Source organism: Xylocopa sonorina, chromosome 6 (assembly GCF_050948175.1).
Source record: "Xylocopa sonorina isolate GNS202 chromosome 6, iyXylSono1_principal, whole genome shotgun sequence".
NCBI lineage: Eukaryota > Metazoa > Arthropoda > Insecta > Hymenoptera > Apidae > Xylocopa > Xylocopa sonorina.
The window spans coordinates 2983817-3011387 of record NC_135198.1 but is presented as its reverse complement, the minus strand read 5'-3'; the positions used below and the strand labels follow the sequence as shown (position 1 = coordinate 3011387).

Here is a 27571-nt window from a genome sequence, read left to right as displayed (position 1 = left end):
GAATCCGACGTGTAATTTGCGCGCGTGCATACTTTCTACGCGAGAAGATCGTTTCGTGCATCTCGCTAATGAATTGAAAATTTCGAAAATTCGATTGCTATCGTTTGTTTCGAAATCGACCAGCTATAATTATGTATCTGCATAATTGCCAGCGCAACGATACAATTTGTTCCGCGACACTCTACTATGTAAATCGAATTTGATTGGATTATATCGATTGCTGTTTGCTTGGCTCTGCATGGAGTATAATAAACGGGATATTAACGAGAGAAAGGAACGATTCTTGAACGTGTAAAGGGGATGCAAACAAAAGGCGAGATATTAAACGAGAAATCAATGCTCGACACTTGTTGGCGGATTCATTCCTCGTCTTTAATAATAAATCCTGACTTTTATTGTCGTGAAATTATCATATGTCCTTAAAAGAAAGAATTGATTCTTTATTTGATTTTATTTCATTGCAACAAATTAATGAAATTGATGATGTCGAGGTAACTAATTAAAAATGATACCTTTCCAGTTAGTCACGAAAAACTGCACCGTTACACCAACCACTTGGAATTTTTCTTTCATGGTCTAACGATCGCAGACATATTTGCTCAGCGACGTGAAACCGAATCTGAATTCTACGCTTCGGCTTGTATAGAAAACTTCGAGTCGAGCGAATTTCATGAATTCGCTTCGCCTACAAGATAAGCGTTAACGATAACGTTTAATTACCAATATTTCTCCTTAGATTCGCGGTAATACATAGTTTTTACTGGCATCGTGTCAAATTAACATTAGTTAATTAAGAACGAAATGTAAATACTCTAGAGTTTCCTGCAAATACGAATTTCCTCGACTCCTTCGAGAATTTATCATTCTCGAAGCAAAAGAACAAGTACCGACATTGGTTCTACAAATTAATTGACAAATCTGTTAACCTAATAAGAGTAGAATATAAATTATGAAGTATCGAATGAAAAAGTGATTAGAATGACAGTTCGAAAGTGTCCCCTTAGGAATCGATGAAACGACACACCCAAGGGAGAATCGTGAACGAGTACGATTGATAAAAGAAAAAAGAAAAAAAAACAATCTACTGTCAGATATCGAAATTCGAGCGCAAATCAAGCTTCGAGTCGCGAGGACGAAGTATCCGATAATGCACAGAGCCAGTTGCAACCAGAACCGCACGCCGCTGATTTCCGTGAACGCGATACCAACTGCGGCCTTAGCTTTTGCTACTTTCTCCTACGAGTAGTCTAATGGAGAACGGGCGAATTATCCTTCGAAACGCGATGAGTCACTCACGGCTCAGTATTGCTAATATTGAGTTTGCCAGCTGGAAGCATTTACCAGCTGTCGCCAATACCTCTCGAACAAATAGTCTCGTTGCATCATTCGCCAGCGTGCGCGCACTACGAATCTTATCGGGCATTTTTTCAGCCAAGTTAAAGCAACGCGACTGTTTCTCAACGTAAAAGTCACACGATAATGTTTTACCAGTATTCACGGCGAGAGTAGCGTAAATATGATTACATATTTGTCGGCACATCGATGTGGAATGAATTTTATTCAAGCGTAATTAGAGGGATGTTTTGGTAAGGAATGAATTAAAAGGTTCTTAATTATGCTTGAACTTCGAAAGTCATCCAGGTAAGCGAAGTAACAAGCGCGTATTAGTCAAGCGGTTGGTTAGATAAGGTTCTAATGACTGGAGTCAAGTGACTTGACTACACAAGCTGAACGAGGCTTCAAACTCGGTATCCACCAGTTGCTTAACCCTTATCATAATCATCCTCGTGTATTAATGAATACAGGGGGCTGTTGCACCGTCGTAGCATTTCGTTGCGACGCACTGCTTACTTCAATGCACTACGTTCATTAAGATGCAATGATAATGAAATATATAGACAAGCAACTGCACAGCGAATACTAGACCTTTGAGTTTACGTGAGAAAATACGTACATTTGTCATTCTATTTCTCTTTTTTTTTTGTTTAATTATTTAGTCTTCATCGACGCGCGTCCCTTGAAAAGACCTTAAATAATTATATCTTAATATCGATTCGCGGAAAACGGTGAACGTTTCGTGTGAATCAATCACTGGGTAGTTCGAGAAATATTTGCATTGAAAATATCGACGCTATTTAGTGAGAATTGGATAAGAGGACGTTTGAATGCGAAAAGGTAAAACACGTGGCCGTAGGGAGCGCGAGTCATCCGAGTATTTGACGTAGGCTGCGAAAATAGGCCTCGCCAAAATTGAGAATTTTCGAGCCTGTGAGGAATTTTATTTAGAATAAAAATAACATCCACGATGAGGCGAACATTAGAGAAATGAAAGCGGAAGGCTTGAATCAAGATGAAAGTAACAAGTCGTTACTTCGATACTAATTATAGCACCCTACTTTCCGCTGGAATTTTCACTAATACTCTCTCTCTCTTTCTCTCTATCCCTTTGAGTAACCCCAAATGCAATAAAACGCTTGTTGATACTATAATAATCTTTTCAGCGCCCCTAATATACCCAGTATTTATGGCGCAAATATTATTCCCAGCACTTCTAGTACTTCTAACACTTTTAATACCCGCATTGCACCGCTACTTTTAGTATTCTGATACCTTTGACATCCCCCGTACATCCACACTCCTATTACGTAATATTTCTATTAATACACTGCACACGTTACTAGAATAGATTTTATTAAAAGAAATATTCCTTTCTCCGATCAATTCAAGTATTATTGTGTTACAGCCCTCTGTGGCTCTACAATTTTAAGCAATCTCTGCTATCTCGTATAAATACGTGTCGCAATAAAAAATTCTAGAAGACAAAATAAAATGATTACCTTGTATGTAACATTCGAATTTCACCGATGTAGATCGATCACGCTACACACGAGAAGAACAACTAGGCAAAACGAACGTGAGAAAGGATACAACTATATCAGGCAAAACCGAGATAATAATACTCCCGATAAAATGTATTTACTCGGGCGTGATACACGATATCAGGTGCGACCTTTACCTATCGCCATCGAGAATTACATCCACGTACACTTGTTATGTTCAACATATTTATGCGCAACGTTTTAATACATAATTGCAGGTACTTCATTCAGTAAACAAGCATCAATACACACACATACTGTGCATTAACGAGCTGCAGAGAGAGAAAGAGAGAGAGAGAGAGGCAGAAAAAAAGAAACAACTAACAATAAGAAACCGTATACCCCATCTAGACTTTTCCATGTTTACAATGTAATACGCACTTGTACAATAACAACGAGCGAGCGAGCATCGAGCAGCTTTTGTATACGAAACTGCGTACTATTTTTCCCTCGAAACCGTTCCACCGAAAACATCGCCACGAGTAAAGGTTGGACAGATCCTAATCACGTAAACGTAATTAACGTGCTACGTTCAGACGAAAATAACACACACCGGCATGTACGCGGTGCGATGTATTTGACCGTGTAATTGGAGAGGTTAGGGTAGAACAGTTGCTCGAATAGTCCACGCTCTGCCGTCCATAAATGCGTCATTAACATCCCACCGCAAAATTGCAAAATGCTTTTCGCGTAAAGGAAAAGAACGTAACGAAACCGGTTATATAAAGGGCAACGTCCTGCGTAACAACTGCGAGGCATATTCTACGACACGTCGAGAACAATCGCGTCAAGATACTGCTCTCGACAATCGCGTCAAATCAATCGCTCGTCGTTCTACGACGAGATAAGTGTCACGGAGAGGAACGATCCTGAAAGGTCGTTCGAGTCGCGATCGAGGAAGAGACGGGCATAGGTTAAGAACTGGCGTTCGCCATTCGTCCGCTCGCGTATTCACAAAGATCACGCCTCTCGTCTAACCTACGTCTCGACGAGAAACGTGCTCCGTACGGTTGACGTGTCACTCGTGAAAATATGGTACACGTTGTCGCAGACGGGAATGATAATCGTGTCCACGAGAAAAGTGGCGTCAATGATCTCACCTGTTGGTACGTTGCTCATTTTGTCGACTCGATGCGCTTACGTGGACGCTCCCTCTCGCTGGTCCAAGGATCCACCACTCGCGAATAATCAACGGAACAACGATACGCACGCGTTTTTCCACGGGAACTTTCGAAACGGCCACTGTGACGTGTTCTCCGCTACCGAACCGAGATCGATTCCTTCCGAACCGCTTCTGAGGGACGATACGGCGGCCATGTTGAAAACAGTCGACGAGTGGCGGCACCACGTGACCATAAGAGAGTACTAACATGCGCGCAGCGTCGAGTTCGAATTTACGGCGGTAATTCCGCGTTCTGCGTGATATCGTTCGTTTTTGTGATTACGTCGATAAAAGTTATTTCACATACTGCGTTAAATACTGTCGATTAGATATCGCGCGAGCTACGGTTTATCGTTTGATTACTACTCGAAGACATATTTGGAGCGCCGTGGTAACGAAAGAAAGCGAGAGTCTTTCTTTACAACATTTATTTCTACTATCTATTTATCTATTTACAGATACATACACTCGTCTATGCAACGCAAATACAGTAATACTCTACAGCACGAGGGCTCGATGGTGTAGCTGCTCTAAATATTATTGACATCGTTTTTCTTTTCCCAAGGGATATACCTATCACTTTTGCTCTTAATTTTTACTCGTGTCTCATGGTGGATGGGTCGAAACAATCGTCAGAAACGTCGTACAGAAACGTAGAGATGTTCTTTATTGCGCACAGGTTCAATTCCTATACGTGTACAATCTATAAGTAATATTTCTTTTTCTGTCCTCGCTGTAATACTGTTCGATACGCTAAATCATGTTTCTATGAAGTGATGTGTCGTGTGGAAACTCTATCTTACTAGCAATTACTTTTAACACCTTTCTTTCCTGCCTATCTATACGCGATAAAAACGAGCATGCTTCGTTAAAATTAATTTTACGCAAATTTCGCCGCTTTGTTAGAATCTACCAGACTTCTAGAAATAAATATGAAGAATTCTTCAGCGTGTCAGTCAATTCCCAAACGAAGTTACCGACGTTCATTCTGATATTAACGTAGAATCGTTGAAATCTCGTCGGCGAACGAAAACGATCGAGTGGAAAAATGGAGAACCTGAGATGCAACGGAAAACAGGGAGCTTGTACGGTGTTCAATTCGATAGGTTCGTCGAATACGCACATATATACTTTAGTTACACGTGTAGAGCTACGAATCAGTGTCACTTATATCGAACGTACCGCCAAAGTTATTCGCGATATGGGACGCCCTACAAAGCGACACGCTTAGATGATCTCACGCGGTGAACTCTACGCTCTGATAGGTGCGTCGGCTCCTCAGAAGCGACGAACGTGTGCACTTTAACTCGTACTGGCCTAAATGTCCACGATCGTTAGCGAACGGCGTCCCTAACACAGCCGGACGACGCTTACGTACTAACGACAAGCGAAACTAAACTCTAAGGTTGTTTACGCGTGTGAAATCTCTGCGGAGAGCGTGAGAAATGCGTACGTACGAGGATGCGTAAACTGGTTCGAAGAAGTAGCAATCAGCGCGTGGCTTTTCCGCGTTGGCATCGGCGTTCGGTATCAAATTATATCGATCTACGTTGCCTCTACGCGTCGGACCGGACCGCCTACACGCCAATCCGGTAACTGAATCGTTCTACAATCGCCGTTGACTATAAACGAACGAAATTAATGTCATCTAGAGAGTCTGAACGGTGTGACGAGTAGCTACAGGGCAACATCGAATGATATCACGAAATACACCAACGGTTACAGTTTATTGCTCGTTCGATGCGTGGTTTACGAAGCTTCCTGGGATTATTTGAGCTAACTATTTGAGCTAGTTTTCTCCGTATTCGTAATTCCTCTTTTTCGCGGTGCGCATAAAACCCTCCTAAATCGTTAACGTACTTATATGTTAGATACAAGTGTATAGTACAGTCGCTGTATGTACAGAAACCTACTAGTCAAGCTAACGTATCGAAAAAATGAAAGGTACAGACTTGCTGGAGTCCATGTCCTCTCTTCTTTCGTATAGTTTTTTCTTTTGTTATAAAAATAGTGTCGGAATTGTGATCTCGTGGCTACGCGCGGTCGTAAAAACGAGCGTGTATGAGAAGGATGCGATCTCTCGATGGCTCTGTTGGGAAAGGAGATTGAACTGAAGTGGTGTACGCGCGTGTATATGTATATGTTTTTGTAGACTATCGCTCGTAATTAATCTTATCTCTAAGGGACGATACAAGTTTTGTATTTCTCCCATTTAAAAAGAAACAGTTTACTTGTGTTCTGATTCAACATCCAAGTCTATCACTCAAGGAATAATAAAGTTCTTCGACTGAAAATTATTAGTACAGCGAAATAAATAATTTCCAGTAGCACGTATTCAGCCAATTGGACTTCCACGATAATATCGAAACGTGTAAAACCTGCTCAACGCGAGTAATTGCGAGCGACAGCGTACGTCTTGCCTCTCTGTGTTTGTCTCTCTGTGTGTTATAAAAAGTTCGCGACGATCGCCGCAGTATATACAGCAAACGTCGACTAACAACGGATGGACTTCGTGTTTTCATCCACGCGCCGCGAGAACCACTTGATTCCTCGTAGAACAGCCATACGACTGTCGTTACGTTCGCTGAAGTGCGGTTCGCTCGCCGTTGCACGGGATTTTTACACATAGACATCAATTTCTAGGCGTTCATTCGTTAATCTACAAAAAAGAAGACGCGGTTGCGCAATGTTTCGAGTTCGAACACGGTTGGAGCGACGATTTTCGCGGGCGAACAGCCGACCAGTGGAAGTCGATCGGCTGGACGCCAAAGTGGAAGCATCTAGCGGCCACGACAGAAACCAGTTTACGAACGTTCACGCGCCATTTCAGCCATTGCTGGAGAATGCACGTTGCGCAGAAAAATAAGTGCCAGTCCTATCAATTACCGAGCATTTTAATTTCGTGCGATTTTCATTCTTCAAATTACTCGAAACTATTTATCTTCGAACGAAACGTAAAGTATCGAGCGCACTTTTTAATATACCTCACTCGTGCGACCGTGGATGATGGGGTCTTTGACTTTCTCGATACTTTTGCGTTAAAACTCTGAACACTTCTGATTCTTGACAGATATTTATTCAACACTTCGAGTCGTAACTAATTGCGAGTACAGACAGAAGTATCCATGGATAATTGACATTTTTATTTACTTGAATCTGTTGTATTTATAAGTACATATCGAATGGCAGCAATAAAATATGATTTCTCTGATATACTAAATACATAATTACAAGAAAAAAATTCGTTACGTCGTGGTATAATCAACCAAATCCGATGCAACTTTATTTAGTCGCTTCATTGAAAAAAAAACCGGGACGAAACCAACCCAGAGTGTGGTATGATCATATCTTAAATTTTCATTACAATCATTAACGCGTACATTCCGATAACAGGACGTTGATTTCACAGATGATTTTAAGTTTCAAGAGTATTAGACAACAATTTAACACGATTGACAAAGTGGCGCGTTCATCGACTTTAAATTTAATAATGATCCAATGACAATTTAACACCTGACAGTTGAAATGGGCGTGTATCCGCTGACTAACGTTCAAAGTGTTCAGTAGGATGTTGGAAGCTCGTGAACGTTCACGAAACTCTGCGTGGCCGCAGAAAACCCACCGCGACTTCCGCTACAGCGCGTATATATCTCCTTCGCAACCGTCGAGCGACAATTTTCCTATTCGGTCGCCACGGAAGAACTCGCGAACGAACTCACGCGAGTACAACAGCTGCTTCATCGAAGAGAAACGTGCGTGTCCGTGTAAAGCTGGGCGTTGTACAAAAGTTTCGCTCGTTGCGACGAAAAAGAACCTATTTATCCTAGAGTCCCGCTCGATTCCTGCCTCGTTGGTCGATTCTAAACCGGTGTCGGCTCAATGGAACACAATTCAACGACCCCTTAAAGGCTACACCATTCTCGACAGATACGAAAGAATGGTTCCTCGCGAGTCTGACCATGTCTGACACTTTCTACTCACGCCTGCTATTCCTACGCTGGCAACCATTCGTACTTACGAAACGACGGTGACGGTTTAGAATAGAGTGGATCGACCAACGATCGGGAATAAACGCGATATCAGCCTGCTTAACTTTTCTGTACCGAGTATCGATAACCTTTACGAAGATTCCTCGCCAGAGCATGCGAGCGCTAGTATTTTATTTTCTATAGTTGCTTGTCAGTTGCGTGTTCGGAGCGAGCAAAGTGCTCCACGTTCATTAAAATATGTCCTCCATGTTGCTGTAGTTGCGGTCCCAGTAGCCACCCGAGTACAGCCAGTCCATTTGATTCGTGTACGGGTTCAGGCCTAATTGGAACCACCTATGATGCACAAAACACTCGTGACAGGATAATCGATGTCGTTACCAGGTTCTCCAGTGAAGGAGAAACGAGACGTCGCGAAGCTTGTTCCATTGAAAATGCATGCGTTATGTAAATACACGCATAATTGTCAATTACGATAACGAGAGACACTTTCTAGAGTGAATTCTAAATGCGAAGAGTAAATACTTGGTATGTTCGAAGAGTGAAATACGAGTTCCGTATGATACATCGGTACTGAATGTTGCAATATAAAAAGTTGCCACGAGGAGTCTTTAAACGCTGTTTTATTGGAAACGATTGACCTCGAGAAATTTTTAAACGGAGGTTAGAAAATAGTTTTAAAACTGGCGTCGAAATTGTTCGATACGAGCTTTCAAAGTTAAGTCGTTGGAAGCTTAAAGGGGATAACCGTGTATAGATACATGGGATTACTTTAGAGGATATTTTTGGCACGAAATATGCTACGCTTGTATAACTATCAATATTATACTAATAGCGAAGAAAATGATCAATTTAATAAATTGAACGACGATACTTATGATCGCTTGAGAAGCTGTATCGATTGTTGCGTTACGCAAACCTCTCAAACTTTTTAAACTAATTTCATAAATGTATTAATCCTCTATACCAATGGAGAACTTGAATAATTGAAAGAATTTGATTTAATTAAAGTCCGTTGGTTACCTTGGCGTCCATTCCTCGCCTTTCTTGTGCTTTCGAGCTTTACGCATCTCCCGTTGCTTCTCCTCGAGCCTCGACTTCTCAGCGGCAGCGCCATCCTGGTCGCCGTTCTCCAATTTCCTAATATCCGGCCTTAATCTCGAGTCTGTCGGGCATACCACTTTCTCCATTTCCGGTGTCATCTCGTTCAACGACATCGCGAACGTTGTGAACTGATAATACTGAAAATCGAACCACACGACAATGTTTCTCTCGATCCTTCTCGATTTTCTAATCAATCAACCTTTTTTTTTCTTTGCATATTAATTTAGTTGTTCTATTTTTATTTACTTCAGAACTGTTTGGCGGCCTTGGAGAAGCTACCCAGAGCGTGGTCGACCCGGGGATGTCGTCGATCGTTGGGGTGTCGTCACCATCTATACTTGCCGAGGAGTCATCGATCGCGTCCTTTCGTAACCAGGAGAAAATTCATGAAATCATTAAAATCATTAGAAATCATTATCAACGCTAAATAACGAAATGTTATTATTCTTTAATTTTCTTATTAATACATTGTAGGATTTTGATTATTTCATAAATGTTTCGAATATAATCGGTAAAAAATATAAAAAAATAGAGACTGCAGGATATTTATTGAAAAATTATAACTTCGTCGGAGAAGTAGTTTCGATCAATTTTTTCATTTCAATGGCGACACGTCTTGAAGGGAGAGAACGATACAACCACCATTCATGAATTACGCGGAGAACTCGATAATCCAGTTAGGGTGAGAATTTTTTCCAAGAGAAAGTTGCCCAAGTTGTTGAACAGAGCTTCAATGAATGAAGGCACGTGTAAATATAGCCGACGCATAAAGTGCTGTGCTCGTACACGTTTCGATTTCACAATGAATGGTTGGGTAAGAAAAGTAGGGTGAACGGAAACGAAATAAAATGCAACCGACGAGACAGTAGTCGAAGAACGCCTCTGCTTACGTCTCGTCCATTGGTCGCGGTTATTTAATCGAACTTTCGCAAATTCTGCCAATCCGTATCGTCCTCTGATTACGTGTTCACCGGTATTGATTTTGCTTTGAAAGCGGAATCACGATTCGCGCGTTTGACATTTATTTTACCCATCTTTATGTAACAAAGCTTAAAAACGATCCACGAGAATCTGCACCGTTGTCGTGTCGCGAAACTTTTCAGTTCGTATTCGTAATTTTCCGTAAACGAAGTAATAAATTTTAAATGAAACGTGCTACGCTATCATTCGTTGCATTAAATGAGGGATACGTATCGCGATCTTACGACAAGAAACAAAGCGTAATTGGGAACATTTTAAGAAAGCTACCTGATGAGAGGGCTTGAAAGCTCCGACCTTGAGGCTGTGCAGTTTCGCGAGGACCTTCTTGTGGCCAGGACTACCCTGAGGACTCTTGGCCTCGCGTTTCACCCTCTCCAATGCCTCCTCGTACAACGACGGCTCGCACACCTTGATCCTGTCCGTCCACTTCCCGTAAAGGAACAACAGCTTCCTCTTTCTAAACGGAAAACAGACCGCTCAACGCGTTTTCTATCGATCGTAAAACCAACAGGAGTCGCGTGTGTGTAAGGCCTCTCTTTGGATGCGATTCGAGTCACGATACAGTATTGTCTTTGTTGTACTATCAGACAAAAGATGCGAAGTAATCACTTATCAGTTTTCATCCACGTGAGAATAATGGAAGGAATATTAATAGCAAATACTATGCTGTAGAATAGAATCACTATTCAAATGCAGGACACACGGTACGCTAGCGATCACTATAATCTTACTATTGACTAACTATCAATGAATCTTTCACCAAAATAAAATTATTCGAATAAAATATTTTCCCAAAAGATTATCAAATAAAATCACAACCAATACTTTCTCTGTAATTAAAAGAAATTAAAATCGTCAATTCTTATTTCACCCTGATATCTAGCAATTTATACTAATTATTTTTTAATAAAGAAGCAAGTACCAATCGTGCTTGATTACCACGTCGTTCGATATATTCGAACAAATTCCTTCGACTTTTCAATCTTCTCGAATACATAGCGACACGTAACAAGTAACGACAAACTGTTACCAGCTTACTCTTGATCCGTAATGAAGCCTTCGACGCGGTGAAGGTCCTTCCCGTTACAGCTGCCACTCTTGAAGGACAGACTCGCCTTCAGGTTCGCCCCGCCGCTCTGTTTGATCTCCAAGGACCCGAGCTGCTCCATCCACAATTGACCCACCAGCACGTTGTGCAATATACAATTGATGTTCTGCCAAGTGTACGCCTCCTTCCATCTACGCGCAGACGATACCAGACAATTTGTTCAATAAACAATCGTGTACCGTTTCCTCTCGGTCACTAGAGTTCGTTAAACGAATATCAACTTATCTGGCGCCATTGGCCAAAGTGGACTTTACGAGATTAAACTTTCGAAATGTTTATTTTGTCGTATTCGCAATTATTTCACGAAAGATTCATCGGAATTAATATTCGACGGAGGTTACGAAATCCTCAGTCACGACGGTTTAAAACGAAGATGACTTGGATTGAAAGGTTCACACCGAACAGTTTCGCTTTTGGGACGAAAAAACGACATGGAAGCGATGCACGGTATACTCACTTTGGAAGTTCAACCGTGACAATCCCTTTCGGGTGTATCTCTATCGATTTGCCCCAGAATTTCAGTTTCGGGTGTATACTGCCGTGGAACGTGAACTCGTCGCTGTCCGCGTGGAACGCGGACACCGGCGGATGATGAGACACCTGCTCGCAGACTATCCTAAAATAACAACGACAATATTAATTACCCTTCGAACCAATCCAAATACCTCTAAACAACGATAAACCAATCGATACACAATGTATCCATCACAAAAACAAATAATATTAAATTTCAACAAAAACCGCTCGAGTATCGCGAAACTACCAACCGGAAGTCCTCGCGCTCCAACTCGTACGTCTCGCCAAGTATCGGATTGAAGGGTTTGCCGAGCCTCTCCCAGTTCGAGGCCAAGGCGCTCACAGCGAACGCGGCTACATACTAAAACACCAGCAACGAATAGCTTCTTCTCGATTAAAGAATGATTCTACGATTGAATGGAATAGAAAAATGAAACGTGACGTTCACCTGCAACCTTCCGATGGGTGTCTCCTCTTGGGCAGCGAGTTTCAGTAGCTTAGCGTACTCCATGTACTCGGCGACGCGTTGGAGGAACGACAGGGGCTCGTTGAAGATGACCGGCATTGTGATCTTGCTGAGGTCCTTGCCCAGTGACAACACCGAGCAGAGATTCACTTCCGAGTGGCCCGGGACTGGTAACGTTGCTCTTGAAAAACGACAATCGTTCCAATTGTTTGCTGAGGCTACTTCGACTAGGGCGAGGAAAGAGTTGGGACTTCGTGGGAGCATTTATCGTGGACGAGGGACGCGTTGTCGATTTAGGAATTCGTTTCACGGTTGATCGTCACGCGTAATTGGCGGAGAGAATTTTTGGAGAGAATATTCCTCGATGGAGGAATATTGAAATGCGTGCGTGTCCGGGCAATGCGCAAAACGCAATCGATTGCCCTATAAACGAACGTTGTTTTGGCAACAATACTTAATCGAAATCAATATCATCAGCCACCGTCTGACAAGCGTGGCCATCGATTACGTCACTCGGATTTCCCAGCGATAAATTCTATCATTTACCGGCCGCTTTCTATACTTTCTGAAGTTATTTTAAAACACACGTTATCTCAGGACCATTAGAAAGTACCATTGCTGCAGAAGCTATTGAAAAATACCGCAATAATGGTCAATTTGCAAGCTACCACCGTCACAGGCAATTAAAAGAGAGACATCAAACATAGAGAGAACTTCCCGCAAGAGACATTATCCCCAACCCAAGCGACGACCGTCAATAGCTGAAACAAGATCGCCAAGCAGGCGAAACCGTGTCAATGATAACACGCTTCAGCGTTGCTTCGCCAGCTGGACAAAGAATCGTCGTTGAGAAAGGAGGTCCCGATGGGATGACTCAAGCGGAACCAAGTCTACCACGCACCTGTACGGTCTCTGTGTCGTTTCGTTGGCCATTATAAACGCGCCTATGGTGGTTATCGAGCGTGGCCAACCGTGGTGCCCGTGGGCGGCCTCCTACAGCGAGTATCGTCGACCTACGTCGACCTCGCGACGACCAACGACATCGAGGAAGACGGACCAAAGGCCCGCGGGACGCGTGGATGCACGCCACGTCCCTGTTCTTTCCCCTTTATCACGGGTGCATCACACGAGGACGCGCGAGCCGATTCGAAACAACTTCGACACTGAAACAACTCGAAAGGGCCAGCAGAGAAAGTCGAGGAAGTTGATTGGCGGATGTGCGCGAAGACGTCCACCAAGGCGTTCTTCAGAGACTCGCATACGACTATCACCGTGACATGCTTCTCGAGAGCATGGTCGTTGGGTACACAGGTTTGGTTCGAAGGACAAAGGTTGGGCCTGGCGATTATCCGCGGACCCGACACGACCTCGACGTCGATTCGTCGGACATGTGCGATCAACGCGACACAGTGCGCTGGTTACGTCCGTAATCTCTGGACGCACTCGCGATCAGCTGTACACTCGGAGAACTGCACGCGTCGGGCATGCGGGCGTGACGAGCTCTCAGGCGCACCCTCTTCTCGCTCGCTGCGTCCTCCTCGCACCCTTTCGCGAGCCACCCTCTCCTGCACGTCCACGGCTGTCTCACTCTGGCCGGTGTTCCAGACTCGTCGGAAAATATCAATAAGTTCGAGCATGGTTGTTGTGGTCTACGGTACGGTGCCCGTTCCTGGTTAGGGTGCCCGCACACCGAGGGATGCTTCGCGGTGTGAACGCGCAAGGCTTGAGGCTGCAAGCTTGGGATTCCGTATTCTTTCCTGGTTGTGGTTATGGATGCATGGGTTTTGGGAAATGTCGCGCGATATCAGCTTGCGAACGCATGTGCGCACGGTTGTCTTAAGGTGCGACTGCGTTCGAGGGTTGGCGAGGGTGGATGATGGGTAGCGCGGATGTCGATAATTTTGGTGACCTCTACGGGTGACCTAGGTGTAGAAGAGAAATTTGGTTAGATAATGTAGGTTACTTAATCCGATGGGATTTCACTGTCTTATTCGAGGGTTGAAATTTTCGATTTGTGTAGAAGTAGGGAGTACGCTCTCCTAGAGTTAGGAAAATATTAGAAACTTTGCGTATTATTAAAATATTAGTCTGTCTTAAGAAAATGTGATTTAGTTACAGAAAATGTGGACGAGGTAACAAAAATATGGACGTCTTTCCATGGAGCATAGTGAGTTTAAAAGAATATCGGTCCAGCTTGAGAAATAAGGATCTAACACGAGATCTATCACTCGATGATGCATTCAAACGAAATTCCCAAGTGAATACACACCTTTATTCACCCGTTGACTGGCGCGCAAGCGCGACCGCCGCCTCTGGATTTGAATTCTCGCGACACGACGTCTCCTCTTCGTCCCTCTCTCTGTTTTTCCCGCAATTTTCCGCCCTCCTGGGTACTCGATTAAATCGAGCGCAGCTCCTCGTGCAACTCGATCGTCGTCTGAGCAATTACACGATCTATTAAGAAATTTCATTTGGTCGGTAACAACGTTCCAACAAGTTGGCGGCGTATACGAAAGGGCGAAAGTTGCGTCCTCGTTAGTGTTTCGAGCGACGCTCGTAGATCGATGCGCACAATCACCGTATCGACGTTGGTTACGTGCATAGTTTTAATCGACGCGGTAACAAAGTTGTTGGCGGCATGTCGCGTAATTGTAATTGAATTTTCATCGGTTCTGAGAACGGCTCAAGGTACACGTCGAGTAACTGGCCCCCTCGAGCGATCCTGGTGGCTCTTCGATAAATATCCTTCGTGCTACGCGTCTATTTCACGAAACAATCGCACGCGATTAACCTCTTACCGTGGTTTCGATGGAGCACGATGCACGTTAATTGAATTCCCTGTCTCTGTTTTCAAATTATGGTTGCGATTACCTTTCGACAAAATTTCATTCTCTCTACACGCAGGATTAATGAAATTTCTGTTAGGAACTACCGAACAATGAACCTTTCTCGCGATTGGTTTATGAATTTTTTGGTTTTATCGTAAAATAGTCAATAGAGATTATAGTTATCATTTAAATCCAATTATATAAATTTTCTCATCTTATACTCGGCGGTCAGAGACTGTAGAGTACACTCGTGCAATTTATAAAACAGTAAATCGGTAACTAACTCTTTTATAGAGATATATGCATATAAAAATTATAATAATACATAAAAGTATAATTCTCAACGAGATTTAAATAACTTTTTCCACGCGTTCATATCTCGTCACTTGTTCACGTTTACTTAAACCAAATATATTCCATCCTCAAAAATCAATAACATTTGACCCAATTAATATCCATCGATTACAATTAAGTACCCGTCACACCGTTCGACTTAACCGTCTCTCCTTTAATTATTTCTACCAATCGCAGGGATATTTAAATATTAGCCGATAAAGAGACCACGGACGAACGCGAACCCCCACGATCATGGTACAGAGCGTACCATGGAAAACATGGATCATGGATCGTTCGCGAGGGCTAACATGTTCTACTGACTTTATCCTACAAGCAAATTCCAGAGATTACCGCGCATAATCTCCTTGGAACCGGCTAATTATCATGGATTAATGGAGTCGTTAGGGGTGGCCTGACAACGTGTACGTATATATATGTATATATATATACAAGCGAATCGCATCGGAATAAGAATGAACCGAATCTCTATTGATTCACCTGGAAGCCAAATCGATACCCGTGCGAGGCACAGGGGCTCACTTCGTTACAGATCGGGCAAACTTTCGCCGGATCAAACGGCGAGAGACTCGCCGGATCGACCATCGAAAAATTCGCCAGTTCGAGCCTCGCGTCTATCGCGATCGCCACGTTCCACGTTCGGCGTTTTCAGTTGAAAATTCCAGTTCAATCGGCGGTAATAATTGCATCGCGATTTCGATCCTTTGGATATTCGTTGTTCCTCGAGAGTTCTTTCAATTTGTTTCTTTTTTTTTACTTTCTGGTTTTCTCCTCGAGTTATCAGTTATAACGTAGAAAGAAATGGTTAAGCATTATTCTGTTCGCTCTTGTAGTTGACGTGACTGGACGATGGCTGGCGGAAAGGAAACGGGGGATGATTCGAGGGGCGAGGACAAGTCGAAGGAGGAGCTCGAGACGAAGCCACGCGCTAGGAGATATCTCACGACGCACATGAGATTGTATCCAGAGTTGTATAGAAGCGACGTTTCCGTACACCCCAGTTACAGGACGCTTAAAAAATTACCCTAGTAAGAATGATATCGCTGTTCGAGAAGATCAATACGAACGTTTCGTAACACCTTTCCTACTTATATATAAATATATATATATATTTTTTTTTATTTCACACGAATTACTGTGCATCGTCGTTGAAAGAGAAATCGTGCAATCTGTTGGAAGTTACGTGGTCTGCCGACGACGCGTGCAGAGGGTCAACAAGCAGATCAGACGGCAGCTGAACCGCGAGATCGTGCAGTTCGCGATGATACAGATGTTCGCCATCGACAGCGTGAGGATCGACCGTGTGTTCAGCGTCGGGATGCCACCGAACACATTGATTGTCCCCGATTTGTTAACCGCGAACGAGAGACGTCACCTGAACGAGCTCCTCCGCGTCGCGTAGGCGAGCAACATCCCATTCTGCCCGCGACTTCCGCTCTGCCGGACGCCGTCGTCGCGCGCGACCCAATAAAGCCGCGTTTTTACGTCGAACGAACCGAACGTGTGTCCTATTTTCATTATTCCCTTGAAAAGGAAACAGACCGTCGACGCCACGCGAAATTTCCACGCGATCGGTCGAATCGATCGACGCGCGGAACCGCGCGAATTCGATATATTCGATATAGGCGAAACAAAAGAAGGATACTCGTTTCGAGAGCTGCGTTTCAGTGCGATGAACGTTGCGCGACGGTTCTGTTGGATTATTTTTTAGTTAATTCGCATCTCGAGCTGAACGGGAGGGCGGAATGTTTCGTAACAAGTATCAGCATGGACTTATGTCCGTTTTGTACAGCTGCGGATCGTCACCCTTGGAGCTGTGGGATATGCATGTGAGTTGAATAGTGAAATGTGAATACGCGACAGCCTGAGACTTCGAAGTATTCGAGAAACCGAGGAATTGGATGTAATATCGTTCCTTGTGATTTGCATGATTTGTTGTTTCGATTGTTGAAACTAGTTTTTGGATCGTGTTAATATGTATATTCCAATGTTGCGATCGAATGAAATCGTGTTTGATATCTCTTATGTAAGAAAGGTGATGTTTCGGGTAGGTGAAGAACGGTTACATTCGAAGAGTGACGGACGAGGAGGTGAAGTCTCTGGCCTTGGAGATAGCTGGAACCAACGTCACGACGACGTACATTTTCTGCCCTCGTGGTCCCCACAAATCCCTCGGTGTTAAGCTTCCCTTTCTGATCATGATTATCAAGAACATGAAGAAGTACTTCACGTTCGAGATAACTGTAAATTCTTTAGTGTTTCCTTTACCATTTTGCTTTACGTAGAATTTATTTCGAATTAAAATCAACCATGTCTCTCTCTCAAAAAAAAGAGAGTCTTCGTGCGAGTAGCGTCAGCAGATATCTCTTTGATGTAACTGTTATTTCGTGTACAAATGTCTTCTAACTTAAAAACGATTCTTGCGTCGAAGCTTTCGATTTTGGAAGGGTAACGCGAATTATTTTGAACTCGATAGATACTAGACGACAAAGATATGCACAGGAGGTTCCGAATGAGCAATTTTCAAAGCACCACTCGTGTCCGACCGTTCTGCACCTCGATGCCGATCGGTTTGTCGGGTGGTTGGAATCAGATTCAATTCAATTTGGAGGACTTCACGAGGCGGGCATACGGCACGAATTATATCGAGACCACGCGTATACAGATCCACGCGAATTGCAGGATCCGTCGTATTTACTTTGCAGACAGGTAGGAAATTAATCTGTTCTTCGTAGCATCGATTTCGTTTTAAATTCAATTCTCCTCTTTGCACGCGATGTCAACGTTTCGCGTTTTATTCTCTATAAACGGCAAGCTGAAGAATAACCAATATACATTAACCAGGCAACATAAATAATCACATAACACTTGAAAAAGCTAGTATTTAAATGCACCAGAATAGCACACGGTTCTGTTCCACTGCTGATACCGCCTGCCAATGCCGTTCATTCAGGAATTTTGTGTTTTTCTACAGTTTTGTAGTCATTTATTGGATATTTCAGTAGTTTTATTGTAATTTGTTTTATATTTCCCACTTTCGAGGTAAGAGAGAGAAAGATATATAAGAAATCTATAAGAAAGAGTGAGACAGATGCTGCAGACTCTACTCCAGAACCCCTGGCGCCATCTCTGCAAAAAGTGCTCAAACTGGTCGCACAACATTATCGACAGCGAAGTGAACTACTGAAGAACTACTAACGCCATTTCTTGGAAGAACCCTGAAACTGCTCGGGCATTAATTTCAATACTCTCCGCAGAGATGGCGCTAGTAGTTCTTGAGTTTTTTTCGCTGTTGATAATTAGGTGCGGCCAGTTTGAGCATTTTTTACAGAGATGGCGCCAGGGTTCTGGAGTAGGGTTGGTAGAATCTGTCTCACTCTTTCTTATATATCTGGCTCTCTCTTGCATCTAAAGTGGGAAATATAAAATAAATCAGGATAAAACTATTGAAGTATACATCCTGAGAACAGAACTTTGTCACAGTAAAAGCACTGCGATGTCATTTGCGCCGCGTTGTGTTATATATTTATATTATTTATAAATAATATATATTAAAAAAAACTAAAGAAAAATTTTAAAAATTAAAAAATTCCTGAATTGACATATAACAGACGTGATACGCTGATTGCATTGTCGGGGTAGCTGTTCAAACGAATTCGTTAATTATCAAATAGACTTTACTCGGAAGACGAACTACCGGAAGACTTTAAGCTCTTCCTGCCGATTCATCGCAAGAAATGCGTTCGAGAGGAGGTCGCGAAGAAAGAGAAGAAAGAAGAAATAGCAGAAATGGAGGAAGTTGAAACAGAGGAACCACCGCCTTTCGGAGTAGATGAGGAAGCTGAAGAAGAGGAGGAGGAAGAAGAGGAAGAACCTGAGGAAGAAGCAGCAGAAGAAGAATTAACTGAAGAGGAAGCTGTTCCCGCGGAAGAAGAGAAGAGAGTTGAAATAGGAGAAGAAGATGAAGAAGAGGAGGAGGAGGAGGAGGAGGAAGTAGAACCTCCAAGGGTGGTTGATTACGAAACTGAAGAAGAAACAGATTTGACTGAAGAACACGCACCAGCTGCTGTTACTCCTGGATACGCCACAGAAGAAGAAACTGACGTGGAACAAGATCAACCCGAAGAAGACGAAGAAGAAGTTCAGTAGTAAGTAGTTTATGTAAATATAACGAATAAAATGTCTATTTTTCTGTGATCCGAGAGTATCTTAATAGATTTTATTGTAAATAAGGTGACATTTAATAGATCCTTTTTAATTTATTTGGAAGACCCGTTACACTATTTCCTGTTCGCTATTTTACATTTGTGGATGTGAAATGTATCTCGATGAAAATTTGATAAGAAAATTTATGGTTGAAAAATATTGGAATGAAAAATTTGTATAAATTTTTCGATATATTACGATTTTGAGTAGATACAAGTATAGATGGGGATGATTTATCGGGTTCGTTATTTATATTTTATACAGCATGTTTCATTAAAAAATATACAGTTTCGTTCGAAAATTAATACTAGTTACAGGAAGAAAAAATTAAAAATAATTGGGATACCGTTATGTGATAGAAATTAAAGTGTCATTGCGACAGTATATACACTGTTTAATGCAATAAAAACATAAAATGTAAAATGAAAGCTTGTCTAGCATTTGATCTTTATCGTTATGGTACGTCATAATCGTCATCCTCTCTTTTCCTTTTCATAGATTCCTCAACTTCCATTTTTACCGGAGGCATTGTTTGCCCCGAGGAAATTTGTATCTTTGGTTTAGCTACTTGCGCTTTTACAGTAGCTGCACCTGCTGTGGCTACAAATTTAAATAATCAACATAAATAAACTGTAGAAATAATAAACTTCATTACTGCATGTTCGAGGAGTTTCTGTCTTACGTATTTGAGTTCTGAACGATATATGGATAGAGGGAACATGTGTTCGGGAATGGAGGACACGAAAAGGATCTACAAAGGAATAAATAATTGAACCATTTGTCCTTCCGACTTATGTCCCCACTTTTGCATATTCATATACCTGTTGAAAATTTCAGCACTGGCTTTGGCATTGAAATAGTTTGAGTTCTAGCAACTGTCGCTAGCGTTCCCGGTCTTTTAACAATAGAAAGACCAGTTTTATTGCCTTCTACTTTGATTTTCGACTGGCCACCTTGAATGTTATTTCCAACTAAGGAATGCAACGGTTTTCCGATCACTTTCTTTGTGGCGTTCTTAAGCTTATAATTTGTCGCGTTCAAGCAATATCTATCAGGTGGCAATCTGAGGCCGTTGCTCGGCTTGACAAAGGGAAGCGGTATATTGTTCTTAGCACGAGCAACATCTAGCAGCACATCTCTCGGTGGTGGATTCGTAAAAGTACGCTCCAATTGCATCTTGACGGCCAATCTAACATCGTCTAAATCAATAAACTTCTTTTTCGCGTGATTCGCATAGATCCTACTGTCGTCTAAGATACAAGTGACATAACCTGCGATTTTTAAACGAATCATTTCACAATTACATTCTTAACACGGAATTAGGTGAAAGTAAACGACACGTGTCCAATCGTAGAATTTTTGTTACACGTGAATTAATTTAAGCGAATTGTACAGATTAAATATACGTACGATATGTAAATTCAAGCAGTTGATTTATAACCTTTGGCTCGTAATCTGTAATTCCCATGTCTTTCATAATCGACATGATAACTTGGGCGTCTTTCGGAATATGTTTCACGTGACTCATGCTTTTGGCTTTCTCTGTCATTTTTCGCGAACACCACGATTATGATTGCACTTTGCACAGTAACCCGGAGTCACGATCAAACACGTATTTTAGGTTAGCGTTAAAAGTCATAATTGAAAACAATATCACGAAGTACGCGTCATTATGATCGCGGTGGTACCACCAGTGAAGTCTGAATTTTGTTCAATTAAAAACACTCCTCGTTCGTAAACTCTCCGTTTAATAATATTCTCGTTAAAACGCAGCGTTCTCGCTTAAGGTAAACACTCTCTGAAGAGTATCGAGAACCACGAAATAAATATACAAAATATACGTCACGCGACTTATATGTTCATTGTGTTTAGAGTGGCGACCATTACACTAGCGTGCATCACATTTCAGTAGAATCCAGTTGGCAGGTTCGTGGCTTGCCGTCAAACAGTGTCTTGGAGTTTTTTCTCAAGGAATTTATATATCCAGGAAAGCAACATGAATATCACGTCAGCAGGTAAATAAGTTATTATGAATATAAAACGCTGTGATTCGAGTTTGAGATAAATTTAATTGTCCCCGAATTTCTTTGGGAATTTCCACATTGTTCTTGAACGGTACACATGCAATGATTTGCAGATCCAGTCCGACCATAACCTCTACGTTTGTGTTCGACGCATTGAAATACAAATGTTTAGTCGATATTCACGTGTGTTATTGGTTATCTTATGATTTTCGTCTAATGGAGTAATTTTTTATTGTCATATTTCCAGCTGGTATTATATCCCTCTTAGAGGAGCCGATGCCAGAGTTGAAGGTGTTCGCTTTGAAGAAATTGGATATGATAGTGGACGAGTTTTGGCCTGAAATTTCGGAGGCCATAGAAAAGATGTACGTAATGCATATTTCACTTTGTAGTTCGTTCGTTCGTGTTTCAATTGTGTACATTTTCTATTTCAGCGAAATTCTACACGAAGATAAATCGTTCCAGCAACACGACTTAGCCGCATTAGTGGCTAGTAAGGTGTATTATCATTTGGGAAGTTTCGAAGATTCTCTCACTTACGCTCTTGGAGCTGGAGAGCTTTTTGACGTGAATGCTCGCAATGAATACGTCGATACAACCATAGGTATTGTTAACATCTTATCGATTATTCTCAAGTTTGTCGCGCAGGGTGTTTTCACCTTGTTTCCTATTGTTTCAGCCAAATGCATTGATTATTATACTCAACAACGTGTACTGGAAGCCGAAGGAAAGTTACCACCGGGTAGTAAGGGAATTGATCCAAGATTGGAAGGAATTGTGAACAAGATGTTCCAAAGATGTTTAGATGATAATCAGTATCGGCAAGCTTTGGGTCTGGCTCTCGAGACAAGAAGAATGGACATTTTCGAAGCAGCAATTATGCAATCTGTAAGTATATTTACTTCGATTATGGAGAGAATGCATACTGTATATAGCGTTATATATTTATATCGATGTTTATGATTTGTAATCATTTTTGTTGCAGGATGATGTTAGTGGCATGTTATCGTACGCCTTCCAAGTGGTCATGAGTCTCATTCAGAATCGTGGTTTCCGCAATACCGTGCTTCGTTGCTTAGTGAGCCTTTATCGTAACTTGGGAACACCGGATTACGTGAACATGTGCCAGTGCTTGATATTCCTCGACGATCCGTTAGCCGTTGCGGAACTTTTGGACAGGCTGAGCAAAGGCTCGCAAGATTGTGTTCTCATGGCCTACCAAATTGCGTTCGATTTGTATGAATCAGCAACTCAACAGTTCCTTGGTCGTGTCTTACAAGCTCTGAGAGCGACAGCTCCCATACCAGGTGCTCTTATGGTTAAACCAATTGTGAAACCAGCCGTGAAAGCTTCCGCTGAAGCTAACAATTCCGAGTCTACGCCAATGGAAACAGAAAACGCTACTCCGGCTCCGGAAGAGAAATCCCAACGTAGCGTTGAAAGTTTGGTAAGATATCGTCGGTGTAACAAATTAACATTATGTGGTAGGATATAAAAAGTTTATCGATTCGTCTGTTTCATTCGTTTAGAATGCCGAAGAGCGTGAACAACAAGAGCGAGTAGATGCTCTCTCGAGCATACTAGGCGGAGAAGTTTCGATCGATCTCCATCTTCAATTTCTAATTCGTAGTAACCATACCGACATGTTGATATTGAAAAATACTAAAGATACCATACGCGTGTCTATTTGTCATACTGCCACCGTTATCGCGAACGCTTACATGCACTCTGGAACTACCAGCGACCAATTCTTAAGGTAAACTCTATACTCTAACCATTAAAAAAATAAAATAAAATGAAATAGCGCCGTGGCGTCATTCCATATATTTGTAACTTAAATATAGTAAGTTTAATAAATTTGAAGAACTTACAAGCATTGTTCTTTTTTCAGAGATAACTTAGAATGGTTGGCTAGGGCCACAAATTGGGCCAAACTGACGGCAACAGCGTCATTAGGAGTGATTCATAGAGGTCACGAACAAGAGGCTCTAGCTCTAATGCAGTCTTACCTTCCACGGGACACTGGTGCGGGAGCTGGTTATTCCGAGGGCGGTGGCTTATACGCGTTAGGACTGATTCATGCGAATCATGGCGCAGCCATCACGGATTACTTACTTGGTCAATTGAAGGACGCTCAGAACGAGGCACGTATGCTATCGTTTACTTTTATTCGAAAAATCGTCGATAACTTATACATCGTTAGATTTATAAAAATATATAATGTAACATCCAATAAAATATATTTTTATAATTCGATTTATTTCGATTGCAGATGGTTCGTCATGGTGGCTGTTTGGGATTAGGTTTGGCTGCTATGGGCTCTCATAGGCAAGATGTATACGAACAGTTGAAGTTCAATCTTTATCAAGATGATGCTGTCACTGGCGAAGCAGCGGGCATTGCCATGGGCATGGTTATGTTGGGATCAAACTCTACTCCAGCTATAGAAGATATGATTGCGGTATGTAAGAAACATTTTATTTGTACAAATTGTTGCAAGGAGGCAGAACGAAGAATGTTTATTTGACGCGAGTGCTATTTATAACATGGTACAGGCAAAGGATGTTTTTAACGATTGGTCGCGAAAGGTGACGAACTTCTGGTCTTGAAGTGGTAGGTTCCATTAGCTCTGAAATGACAATTAAAAATTAAATAATTTTGTCTAAGAACTTGACAAAATTTCATAAAATTTATACAGTGTAAATATAGGCGATAAAGAAGGTGATTCTATAACATAAGATAAGACGATTCTCAAGGATAATAAAAGTCCATTTGAGGCTTTGCCTGATTTTTAAATATTAATTATTAAAAAGATAAAACCTCTAATTAATTTCGTTTTTCTTAATGTTCGTCTTATTTTTGTTTGTACAATCACCTACAGTTCACAGTTGAACGCTTTGTATAAAATAAAAACAAGCGTAGCTGTAATTAACATTAGACAAGAATGATGGAGGATAAAACCTACTTTGAGTCGAGGTTGGCACCACCCATGTATGCTGTTAAAAGGCCACCAGAACGCTTACCAATGAAACCCTTTGGGTTTCTGATAGATTCGATGTAATACTTGTAGCTCCGTGCGTGTGCACAATTTCCTGTTCAGTGAAATTGATTATTAGCAAAAGAACGCACTCTTTCTCCTCAAATTCGGATATTTCGGCAATTTTTACCAAGAACGTCCGAACCGCATCCCGGCTGGTTTCTACCGTCGTTGGCGAAGAAATCAGAAGTACCAATAGAATAATCTATACCCCACAATCCGGCACACGAATGGATAGCTTGAACGTGTCGTGCTTGCGAACGATCGAGTCTACCACTTGGGCCTTGATACTCGAACAGGGGCTTGGCAGGGTCGAAACCTACAATCAAGAGTCACAGCCTAAGTTTTTCATTCCTCAGTCAAGGTTGAAAGCTTGCACTGCTTCCCTTTAGCTTTCTCTGATGTATTATTCACATCGAATACTTTTACCTCTGTTTATTATAACTGCCACAACGGTAATACTATAATATTAATTATTTACGAGAAATATCTACGAACAGCAAGCAAAAAGGTGATCATACAGGCCTGATTTCGTAATTTAATTTCTTGATAAAGTAAATTCATCTAAAATCATCGGTTCAACGGTAACTTACCAACTACTTCGTCAACTAAGCCATACTGCTTGACGTTTCCCGCGGCCAGTCCCATGATGTGGGCACCAAGCGAGTGTCCCATCATTTTCAAGTTAGACTGATTAAGTCCAGCTTCTAACCGCAAAAAGCTGACGAAATTGCTCACATATCTAGCCACATGCGGCACACTCTTCACCACGGTAGGGTAGACCAGATTGTTCGAAATGGTACTCCAGTCGTAGATGATGACATTGCAATCGGACACATTCAGGAAGGCTGCGGACAAAGCGTTAATTAGCAATCGACGAAGTTGCCGTCTCATAGATGAAAATTCAATGGAGTTTTACCATCGCGCACGCCTGGGCAGACTGTAGAATTTCCATTATCGTTCCAACCGTGGGTGACAATGACTGTTACCTTATTCGGGTTCCAGTTGCTACTCTTGACGGAGTTTGTGTCGTTAAGAGTGAGCAGCTGTCCGTCCTTAGGGTTTTTCCTGAAATTGGAAACGATTATACGTCGATGAAATTGTTATTAAGGTGATCCGACTAAAAGTCCACGTCTCTCTCTCTCTCTCTCTTTTTGAGACTGTACATTTCACGGTTGGTGAACTGAAATAAATTTCACAGACTCCTTTAGAAATGTTAGAAGAAATAGAGAAACAATTTTAACCGTGTGTAAAGGGTGAAATTGGTGGTAGTCACGCTCTCCGATATGAGAGCGATCTGATCCGAAGACAGTTCCTTATAATCGAGCTCGATCTGGTGCACTATCCCATTCACATCCCCAAGCAATACGACTGGTTTTATCGGGATCGATAGCGATAATACAAGCGGCATGGGGAAAACTGAAACAGAATTTTCTTTGTTATTAAACTATTCCAACTTTTCTCGGGCGTATCGAATTCGGAATTTGGTACGCACAGAGGAACAATAGGAACACGCTGACGTTCGTCGTCGTCACCATAGCTGTGGCTCGGTGGATGCTCGTTGCAATTACGGGTATTCAGGCTTCGACATCGATTCTTTTATAGGTTTTAGGGAAACGATAGTCAGCCACTCGTGTATGTTGATAAATGAATTGATACTCGGCCGACTGATGAGTACCAACTCACACTCGAACTATCTGCGGCCATTTGGAAACCAATCCGATTTTAATCTTAATGGAGAGGTATAATCTTGTAGGTAAAAACTCGTTAGTTAATATCTTAGAGCTGGAATGACCTTACATCGTGTAAATCCCGTAATTTAGCCCCGAGGTAGGGAAACATTGGATCAGTTATTGAATTACATTTCTTGCTACACGAATCAATTACTTTTTACTATGAAGTATTATGGACTGTTGCAATAGATGTGTAAATAATTCTCGCGAGTCTGCGATACGTGAACTATAGTCGAAGGAGCGATGTTTGGGAAATTTAGATTAGTATTCGTTGTCTTTTACCGTGTCCTCGATCGCGCCCCCTCCGAGGCTGGTAGTCAATATGCGAACTGTCTTGCGTCCTACGGTTGGACCCGTTTATATCCGTATTCGAATTTTCCGCGAACAAACCAATGTTACGCAAATTTATTCTGATGGAAATTTGGTCAATTAAAGAATCAGCAGTTACAAAAAAAGAAATAGAACTAAGTATCAATTGCGCAACGAACAGATGCGCGGAAACGTCTTTCAAGGGTACACATGCGAGAGATCGTAATCAATAGCGGAAGCGTCTTTCGTTTTTATTGTAAGTCACTCCTTTTGTTTTCTCGAAGTGTTTTGCAACATTGTATTCCATCGAGGAAATATTTTCATCGCGGTCGGTCGTACACTTCTTGCGATACTCCGATTGCTTTCCAGAAGTCGTTATTGGCTCGTTAAGGGTTGAGAGGTTCATTTCGGACTATTTTTAGACGAAATTACAATGTGCCCGTTTATCTCGTCCCTATCTCGTGAACGTGATGAAACGATAGGGAGATTAGACAACACGGAAATTATTGTAGCACGCGAGTAATTGATTCTGTTGATGTTGAAATTAATAAAGTTGTTTGTTTTCCGGACGGAACAGGCGTTTTCGCGACGCTTGGATTGCTTATTTCTGGTAACCTTACATTAATTAAAATTTACAATTTCAAATGACAAAAATAAGTTATTGTATACTTGAATTATTTAGAGTTCAACGATATTACACCTTTTCGAATATTGAGTGTTTCTACTAAATATTAAAAAAGAGAAAGGGGAGAGCGGTACGCGTGGCCGTTTCACCCCCCGAAATAGGGGCGAGAACGAGGTTCTCGTTGTGTTAGCGAGGCAGCGAAAAGGCGAGAGAATGACGTAGAGCTCGATTTCCTCCCCAGCTGGAGGTAGCC

General features: G+C 42.0%; 6 protein-coding genes across 6 annotated transcripts in view; 3 read left to right on the top strand and 3 right to left on the bottom strand.

Moving 5' to 3' along the window:
- Positions 1 to 7946: 7946 nt before the first annotated feature.
- On the bottom strand, positions 7947 to 13241 carry LOC143424551 (oxysterol-binding protein-related protein 2). The gene is made up of 9 exons (XM_076896688.1): positions 13104 to 13241; positions 12185 to 12383; positions 11988 to 12097; positions 11678 to 11836; positions 11151 to 11351; positions 10380 to 10569; positions 9378 to 9494; positions 9051 to 9268; positions 7947 to 8363 (listed from the first exon to the last, which is right to left on the bottom strand). Exons 1-9 carry the CDS (start codon positions 13133 to 13135, stop codon positions 8261 to 8263), a joined length of 1329 nt encoding a protein of 442 aa, XP_076752803.1. The 5' UTR covers positions 13136 to 13241; the 3' UTR covers positions 7947 to 8260.
- Positions 13242 to 16233: 2992 nt separating this feature from the next.
- On the top strand, positions 16234 to 16852 carry LOC143424861 (uncharacterized). Its single transcript, XM_076897219.1, has 2 exons — positions 16234 to 16412; positions 16564 to 16852. Exons 1-2 carry the CDS (start codon positions 16234 to 16236, stop codon positions 16784 to 16786), a joined length of 402 nt encoding a protein of 133 aa, XP_076753334.1. The 3' UTR covers positions 16787 to 16852.
- A 227-nt stretch (positions 16853 to 17079) lies between these two features.
- Positions 17080 to 19736, top strand: LOC143424483 (cilia- and flagella-associated protein 20). Its single transcript, XM_076896550.1, has 4 exons — positions 17080 to 17213; positions 17436 to 17627; positions 17861 to 18093; positions 19059 to 19736. Exons 1-4 carry the CDS (start codon positions 17130 to 17132, stop codon positions 19531 to 19533), a joined length of 984 nt encoding a protein of 327 aa, XP_076752665.1. The 5' UTR covers positions 17080 to 17129; the 3' UTR covers positions 19534 to 19736.
- A 231-nt stretch (positions 19737 to 19967) lies between these two features.
- Taf9 (TBP-associated factor 9) lies at positions 19968 to 21253 on the bottom strand. Its single transcript, XM_076896551.1, has 3 exons — positions 21001 to 21253; positions 20412 to 20861; positions 19968 to 20190 (listed from the first exon to the last, which is right to left on the bottom strand). The coding sequence occupies exons 1-3, from the start codon at positions 21137 to 21139 to the stop codon at positions 20045 to 20047; spliced, it is 735 nt and encodes a 244-aa protein (XP_076752666.1). The 5' UTR covers positions 21140 to 21253; the 3' UTR covers positions 19968 to 20044.
- Positions 21254 to 21477: 224 nt separating this feature from the next.
- The window catches only part of Rpn2 (Regulatory particle non-ATPase 2), a 60850-nt gene continuing 54756 nt past the window's right edge, over positions 21478 to 27571 (top strand). The window contains exons 1-8 of the mRNA XM_076896621.1: positions 21478 to 21605; positions 21862 to 21979; positions 22049 to 22218; positions 22294 to 22502; positions 22600 to 23061; positions 23144 to 23370; positions 23506 to 23758; positions 23887 to 24075. Of these exons, the coding sequence (XP_076752736.1) occupies positions 21587 to 21605; positions 21862 to 21979; positions 22049 to 22218; positions 22294 to 22502; positions 22600 to 23061; positions 23144 to 23370; positions 23506 to 23758; positions 23887 to 24075 (1647 nt within the window). The 5' untranslated portion in view covers positions 21478 to 21586. The remainder of the gene's footprint in view (positions 21606 to 21861; positions 21980 to 22048; positions 22219 to 22293; positions 22503 to 22599; positions 23062 to 23143; positions 23371 to 23505; positions 23759 to 23886; positions 24076 to 27571) is intronic.
- Positions 24064 to 26690, bottom strand: LOC143424564 (pancreatic triacylglycerol lipase). The gene is made up of 8 exons (XM_076896709.1): positions 26667 to 26690; positions 26147 to 26348; positions 25896 to 26070; positions 25571 to 25719; positions 25245 to 25499; positions 24782 to 24970; positions 24580 to 24706; positions 24064 to 24243 (listed from the first exon to the last, which is right to left on the bottom strand). Exons 2-8 carry the CDS (start codon positions 26187 to 26189, stop codon positions 24183 to 24185), a joined length of 999 nt encoding a protein of 332 aa, XP_076752824.1. The 5' UTR covers positions 26190 to 26348; positions 26667 to 26690; the 3' UTR covers positions 24064 to 24182.

Excerpts from the sequence above, each read along its gene's own strand:
- LOC143424861 (XM_076897219.1), top strand. The coding sequence starts at position 16,234 with ATGGCTGGCGGAAAGGAAACGGGGGATGATTCGAGGGGCGAGGACAAG. Across the intron at positions 16,413-16,563 it reads ACGCTTAAAAAATTACCCTA|TTACGTGGTCTGCCGACGAC; the intron begins GTAAGAATGATA and ends ATCTGTTGGAAG.
- Taf9 (XM_076896551.1), bottom strand. The coding sequence starts at position 21,139 with ATGACAGAGAAAGCCAAAAGCATGAGTCACGTGAAACATATTCCGAAA. Across the intron at positions 20,862-21,000 it reads ACTGCTTGAATTTACATATC|GTTATGTCACTTGTATCTTA; the intron begins GTACGTATATTT and ends TAAAAATCGCAG. Across the intron at positions 20,191-20,411 it reads AGTGCTGAAATTTTCAACAG|CCACAGCAGGTGCAGCTACT; the intron begins GTATATGAATAT and ends TTAAATTTGTAG.
- LOC143424551 (XM_076896688.1), bottom strand. The coding sequence starts at position 13,135 with ATGGCCAACGAAACGACACAGAGACCGTACAG. Across the intron at positions 11,352-11,677 it reads GTCACGGTTGAACTTCCAAA|ATGGAAGGAGGCGTACACTT; the intron begins GTGAGTATACCG and ends GTCTGCGCGTAG. Across the intron at positions 10,570-11,150 it reads GGCTTCATTACGGATCAAGA|AAAGAGGAAGCTGTTGTTCC; the intron begins GTAAGCTGGTAA and ends TTTTCCGTTTAG.
- LOC143424564 (XM_076896709.1), bottom strand. The coding sequence starts at position 26,189 with ATGGTGACGACGACGAACGTCAGCGTGTTCCTATTGTTCCTCT. Across the intron at positions 25,500-25,570 it reads CTGCCCAGGCGTGCGCGATG|CCTTCCTGAATGTGTCCGAT; the intron begins GTAAAACTCCAT and ends CTTTGTCCGCAG. Across the intron at positions 24,971-25,244 it reads CTTAGTTGACGAAGTAGTTG|GTTTCGACCCTGCCAAGCCC; the intron begins GTAAGTTACCGT and ends TCTTGATTGTAG.
- LOC143424483 (XM_076896550.1), top strand. The coding sequence starts at position 17,130 with ATGTTTCGTAACAAGTATCAGCATGGACTTATGTCCGTTTTGTACAGC. Across the intron at positions 17,214-17,435 it reads TGGAGCTGTGGGATATGCAT|GTGAAGAACGGTTACATTCG; the intron begins GTGAGTTGAATA and ends TGTTTCGGGTAG. Across the intron at positions 18,094-19,058 it reads CGTATTTACTTTGCAGACAG|ACTTTACTCGGAAGACGAAC; the intron begins GTAGGAAATTAA and ends ATTATCAAATAG.